This window comes from Falco peregrinus, chromosome 13 (genome assembly GCF_023634155.1).
Source record: "Falco peregrinus isolate bFalPer1 chromosome 13, bFalPer1.pri, whole genome shotgun sequence".
NCBI lineage: Eukaryota > Metazoa > Chordata > Aves > Falconiformes > Falconidae > Falco > Falco peregrinus.
The window spans coordinates 16,520,155-16,526,175 of record NC_073733.1 but is presented as its reverse complement, the minus strand read 5'-3'; the positions used below and the strand labels follow the sequence as shown (position 1 = coordinate 16,526,175).

Below are 6,021 nucleotides of genomic sequence, written 5' to 3'. Positions count from 1 at the left end.
CCTGCACGGCTCGCCCGGCCCCCACACCCCGCCATGCAGGCAAGGGGCGCCGGCCGCCCTGCCGCCCCGGTACTCACCGTCGGGGCCTCCCCGTCCAGGCGGCCCCGCTGCCCCCGGCGCTCCTCTCCCTCGGCGGCGGCGCCGCGCCCCGGGCTCCGTTCGCTCGGGAAGGTGCCGGGGAACGAACCGTTGGGCGACGGAGGGCGGGGACAAAGGGACAGGAGAAAAAGCAGCGGCGAGGCAGAGGCTTCACCCGGCACCGCAAGCTTGAAAACAACGGGCCGGCCCCGGCGGCCGCGCCGAACCGGGCCCGCTACGGCACCGCGGCTGCCCCATCCCCCGGAGAGGTCAAAACCAGCTCTTTCCAAAACAATAAACTTTTAATGCTAAAGCAGTTATAACCAAAAGCTGTACAGAGTTGGAATTTTTTTTTGTTTGTTTGTATTTTTTTTTGTTAGAAAACAATTTTTTTCTCCCCCATAAATATTGTTCAGTTCCCGGCACTTTGTATCAATAATTAAATTACGAACGATAAATATGGCATCATGGATATGTATTTACAAAAAAAGTTATTACAAAAAGGCAACTGTTATACTAAACGTCACAATCTGGGTAGAATAAACACCACATCCTCATCCTGAAAAATACTGACCGACCCCATCAGACGAGAATACATTCACAAGTGTAATGCTTGGAGAGAGAGAGAAGGAGAAAGAGGAGGAGAGCAGAGAAAGAAGCAGCAGGAGAGCTAGAGAGGAAAGTTCAAGACATAACAGGACTTTGGCACGGTTTAAGACTGTAAGTTTAAACAATCACCACTAAGGCGAAAGAGAATTTTCATCCTCATGTCAACATCCCACCGAAAGAAGGAAAACCAAAACAGATTAAGAATTAAAAAAGTGGGGAATCGGAGGAAGAGGGACTTGGGCAAGAAAGAAAAAGAAAATATCAAAGAAACAACTGCGACTGCAAAAAATGAGAAAAAAAAAAAAGAAATCCAATCCTGAGAAAAGGACATGGCTAGTCCAGCGTCTGAGCTTGCAAAAAATAGTAATAATTATAATATAATAATAAAAGACACCCCCCCCTCCAGATCCTGGCAGTTTAACTATGTGTAGCCCTATGCGGTCATCGGTGTGGAAACTCCATTTCCGTGGGAGCGAGCTGCAGTTGGCTTGGTTTGTCCTTTTTTTTTTTTTTCCTTGTTCCCAAAGCATTTGGTCCAGTCTGTGGCCGGGCAGCAGCTGCCTTCACACATACCACTCATTAAAATTGGGGGGCAGTCCAGGGTTGTGGCCGGGGTTACTCTGGAGGGCGGCCGGCGGCGTTTTAGTGGAGTCCTTACTGCCAGCAGAGCCCACTGCAGGGGGGGTGGAGGACTCGTACCCCGAACTGGCTGCAGGGGAAGAGTCCGACCCCTGGGATTCGTGCACCTAAAACCAAGAGGCAGAGATGGGAGCGAGCTCGGAGTCCCCGCCACCCTGCTGAGCCAGGCTGGAATGCTCCCCCGTGCAGGAGGGACACTGGGGTCCAGCGGCTCGGCCTCTGCCTGGCAAGCAGGCAGTACATGCCTTGCTGGCCACCCTGAGCACCGGCAGCAAATGCCTGCCTCGGCTCCTGGCTACTTTGGGCAGCATCCTGGCATGGCGGGCTGTAGCATCCCAGCGTGGGGGGCTGCAGCACCCCGGCATGCGGGGCTGCAGCCACAGGCCAGGTTGCATTTCACAGCTTTCCAGCACCGAGCCGCACTCCGGGAACTGGGCAGCGCTTGCACCGGTGGGAGCACAAAAAGAAACTACGCCATTTCCCTGGGCTGTGCTCCAGTCATGGCCTAGATAGACACCGGGAACCGCTCAGGCCACGCTGCCAGCATGGAGCACTGCGGCAGGCACTGCTCAGCTCTGCCCTGCCCAGGGAAACGAGCCCTGAGCACACCAGCGACTGAGCATCCCCGCTCCGGGAGGAAAGGGCTGGAGCGCAGGGGTGATTACCTTCATGTGTTTCCTAAGTGAGCTGGGGTGGGTGTAGGATTTGTCGCACACCTTGCAGATGTAGGGCTTGTCCGAGGTGTGGACGTGCATGTGTTTCTTCCTGTCGCTGCTGTTGGCGAAGCGCCTGTCGCAGCCCTCAAACTCGCACTTGAAGGGCTTCTCACCTGTGAAATTCAGAGAGGGTGAAGGAGGGCCGTTCCCCTCTCCATCCCCACCTGCCTCCTCCCAGGACAACCTCTGCCCCGCTTGCCCCAGCCTGGGGATGCGCAAGCACCCCAACAAACGAAGAAGGGGAAGGGGGACAGCAGGGTTTGCTCCGAGTCAGATAAATTCGGGTCAGCCTTTATTACTTCTAATTCACCTCCCGCCAGGCCCGCGCTGGGCTCCAGTGGGAACAAACGGCAGCTGGGCAAGCCCGGGGTGGGAGAAGACCCGAGATAAATTCAGGGGCTCGGACAGTTTTACAAGACGTACTGGCGGATACGAGCCAAAATACATTTGCTTTCCTGCCTTCTCCCTCTCTTCCCTCCACCCGTGCGGAGGGCTGAAGGGAAGACGGGGCTGCAAATAAAACCACTTTGACAAAAGTATCGCTGATTTAATTAGGAGAGACGCCAATCAGGCCTAAAAATAAAATAAAAAGGAGCGGAAGTCACCGAAAATGAGCCTTCATTAGCATTTCTATGGTTCCCTCTGCAGAGGCGCGCAGGGGGCCGCGAGCGGCGGCAGCGCCGTGCTCCCGTCCGCGCAGCCCCGGGGAGGCGTGTGCCCCCCGGGGGGGGGGGGACGGGGGAACGGGGCACACGGGCCTTACCTGTGTGCGTCCGCTTGTGAATCTTGAGGTTCTCGGAGCGGGCAAAGATCTTGCCGCAACCCGGGAAGGGGCAGGGGAAGGGCTTCTCCCCCGTGTGCACCCTAATGTGGTTCACCAGTTTGTATTTCGCCTTGAAGGACTTGCCTTCCCGCGGACACTCGTCCCAGTAGCAGATGTGGTTGTTCTGCTCCGGCCCCCCGACGTGCTCCATGGTGACATGGGTCACCAGTTCGTGCATGGTGCTGAAAGTCCTGTCGCAGCTCTTCTTGGGCCGGCTGAGCTGGCTTTCGTCGAGCCACTTGCAGGACAATTCTTGCTTGATGGGCTGGCGCATGTACCGAAAGAAAGCCCCGGGGCCGTGGTGGTGGTGGTGGTGGTGGTGGGCCGCCACGTTCATGCCCATATTCATGTTCATGTGGTTGTAGTTGTGGAACTGGGCGCCGGCGTAAGGGTCCGTGCGGGGGCTGGAGACGGCCCGGTAGGGATCCGGTCGCCCGAAGAGGTCCCCGCGCAGCCCCAGGTGCATCTGCCCGTTGTCCACATGCCCGTTGGGGGACGTGTGGCTCGGGCTCTGCTCGTGGAGCCCCGGGAAGAGCAGGTAGCCCGGGGTGTCCGGGATGCCGCCGGGGCCGTGCAAGCCGCCAGGGGAGCCACCGAAAAGCCCGTGCTGCGCCGTGCCGGAGGCGGCGTCCGCGATGCCGGAGCCGCGGTTGCGGAACAGAAAGTCGCGGGTGGAGTTGAAGGCGGCGGCCCCGCCGTAGGAGGGCACCTGGCCGGCGTGGTGGTGGTGATGGTGGTGGTGGCCCAGAGCGCTGGCGTAGCCCGGCGCCTGCGGCGTGAACGCCGAGCTCTGCCCGGCGGCGAGGTCGTGCGGGGCCGCGTTCAGCTTGAAGGCGGCGGCATGCGAGGAGTCGCCGAACGGGCCCAGCCCCATGCCGGCGGCGTCGCGGCCCGGCATCTCGTGGTGGCGGGGCGCCGCAAAGCCGCCCACCCCCAGCGCCGGGAACTGCGGCCCTCCGTCCAGCAGCATCGTCATGGGCGCGGGGCCGTCGGCGCGGCGGCAGCCTGTCCCCCCACCACCCACCTCCCGCCCGCGCGCCCGCCCCCCCAAAAGTACAAAACCACCCCAAAACGCACCCCCACTCCCCGCTGCGGGCAGGCGCTGCCGCCGGCCGCGGGCGGGCAGCGAGGCGAGCACCCTCCGTCCAACACAAAAACAAAACAAAACAAAAAAAACCCAAAACAACCAGCCCCCAAAAACCACCCGCCCCCAGAGGCGCCCGCCCCCCGCGCCGGGCCGGGCCGGGCAGGGCAGGGCAGGGCAGGGCGGCGCAGCAGGGCGAGGCGCAGCGCGGCCGCGCTCCCGCTCGGCGCCGTCGGGGCACTGACGGGGCGCCCGCCCGCGCCTCGCACATAAACCAACTCCGGGGCCAGGCCGCGCCGCGCCAATGGGGAACCGCCGGCCGCCGCGTCACCTGACCCGCCGCCCGCCGTCCCATTGGCGGCGCGCCGCTTGATTGGCACGCGCCCCGCGCCGCCGGGGACGCTGATTGGGCGCGGGCGCCTCGCAGGTAATAACGGGGCGGCGGAGGGGTGGGGGGCGGCCGGGCGCGGGACGGGACGGGGGGAGCGGCGGGGAGCCCAGCGCCCCCGCTGCTGGCGGGGCGGCCCGGCCCGGGGCCCAGCGCGCTGTGCCGAGGGGCAGGCGGGCACCCCCGCGCACGCCCGGTGCGAGTCCCTGTGTCCTGCAGCGTGACCGTGCGCGGTGCCCCCGTTGCCCCCCCCCGTGTCCCGCCGCGCCGCGACCCCCCACGCAGCCCCACGCCGCGCGGGACGCTCGCCCTGGGCGGTGTTGGCGGGGGTCGTAAAGCCGCCGCAAAGCCGCCGCGCTGCTTCAAAAATAAAAACACGTTAAAACCCAAACCGGCGGCTTTGGTGCTGTTTTCCCTTTTCCGTTTTTTTTTTTTTTCATTATTTTCATTTTTCTATTTGTTTTTCCCTTCGCTGACTAAAGGCGAGGGCAAAGCCGCGCCGAGCCGAGCGGGGGGAGCCCGCTCCTGCCCCTCACCCCGCAGGGCGCAGCCTGCCCGGGCCGGGCCCGCTCCGCCGGCCCTTGCGCCGCCGCTGTCCCCCCTCGCTGCCCAGCGGGGGGGGCGCCGGGGGGGTCGCACCCCGCTCCGCGGGCACTGAGGCTCCATGCCCTCCCTCCCTGCAGGGACGCGGCTGAGCAGCACCCGGCACGGCGGCTCCTGCGCTGTATTTTTCCCTACACTCCTTTACACACACACAGACCCTCTTTCTTTACTTTTTTTTTTTTTCCGTTTCTTTTAAATTTTATTTTGCAAAGGCAACGTTCTGCCTTGGAATAATTATCAGTTGCAGACAGCGCTATAAATCCACTCATTTTCTGTTCTGGAAAGCATTTGCAAAGAACTATGGGGAGCAAGAGTGGAAATAAAAGGCAGAAAGAAAGATGGCTGTAATTGTAATATCCTGAGATCTGCTGAGCCCCCAGGTCCGGCTATTGGGCAGGTCTGCGGCTCGCCGCCGGCTCTCTGCAGGAAACGTAAAATCTGATCAAGTTCAGAGATGCATTGAGAGCCCGCTTCAAGCAGCGCTTTATAACCGCGGCCCCTTTCACATCGCTCCCCCCAATCAGCCCCGGGAAAGGCTTCACATTCTTTATTTTAAGGTTTGCCGGTGAGGGGGGGGTAGAAAAAAGGGGGGGGGAGGAAAAAAGCGCCACCGATATAAAATCTCCCAGAGAGGTAACACCGGTGCCCGTCAAACAGTCAATTTTCCCAGGCCACAGCCGCCAAGAACAGTCCCAAAGTTGGAAGGTGAGTCCCTCGCTGCCGTTACTGCACGATCGCAGCAGAACAACAGGAGCGGGAGGGTCCCGGGGGGGGTCCCGCCCCGGGGGGGCCGGGGCCGCCGTCGCTGCGCCCCGCGGCCGTTGCGCGGGAGGCGGAGGGGGGCCGGCAGGATTGAGCCCTTTCCGCGGGGCACGGCCGGGAGCTCGAGCGCGGGGGAGCCGGGGCAGGGCCGGGGACACCCGGGGACACCCGGGCACCGACCTGCGGCCCCCGGGGCCCGGCGGCGGCTCTACCTGCCTGCTCTGGAGGGCGGCGGCGGGGTAATTAATTACCGCACGTGTTGGGGTTTCTCGGCAGCAATAACCCCCACCACACTACACACACCCCCCCCCCCCCAAAA

General features: G+C 62.1%; 1 protein-coding gene across 1 annotated transcript; it reads right to left on the bottom strand.

The window, feature by feature from the left end:
• Positions 1 to 293: 293 nt before the first annotated feature.
• Positions 294 to 3,859, bottom strand: ZIC3 (Zic family member 3). The gene is made up of 3 exons (XM_005232798.3): positions 2,806 to 3,859; positions 1,992 to 2,155; positions 294 to 1,433 (listed from the first exon to the last, which is right to left on the bottom strand). The coding sequence occupies exons 1-3, from the start codon at positions 3,839 to 3,841 to the stop codon at positions 1,251 to 1,253; spliced, it is 1,383 nt and encodes a 460-aa protein (XP_005232855.2). The 5' UTR covers positions 3,842 to 3,859; the 3' UTR covers positions 294 to 1,250.
• Between the last annotated feature and the right edge of the window lie 2,162 nt (positions 3,860 to 6,021).

Excerpts from the sequence above, each read along its gene's own strand:
- ZIC3 (XM_005232798.3), bottom strand. The coding sequence starts at position 3,841 with ATGACGATGCTGCTGGACGGAGGGCCGCAGTTCCCGGCGCTGGGGGTG. Across the intron at positions 2,156-2,805 it reads TCACAAGCGGACGCACACAG|GTGAGAAGCCCTTCAAGTGC; the intron begins GTAAGGCCCGTG and ends TGAATTTCACAG. Across the intron at positions 1,434-1,991 it reads CACTTAGGAAACACATGAAG|GTGCACGAATCCCAGGGGTC; the intron begins GTAATCACCCCT and ends TCTTGGTTTTAG.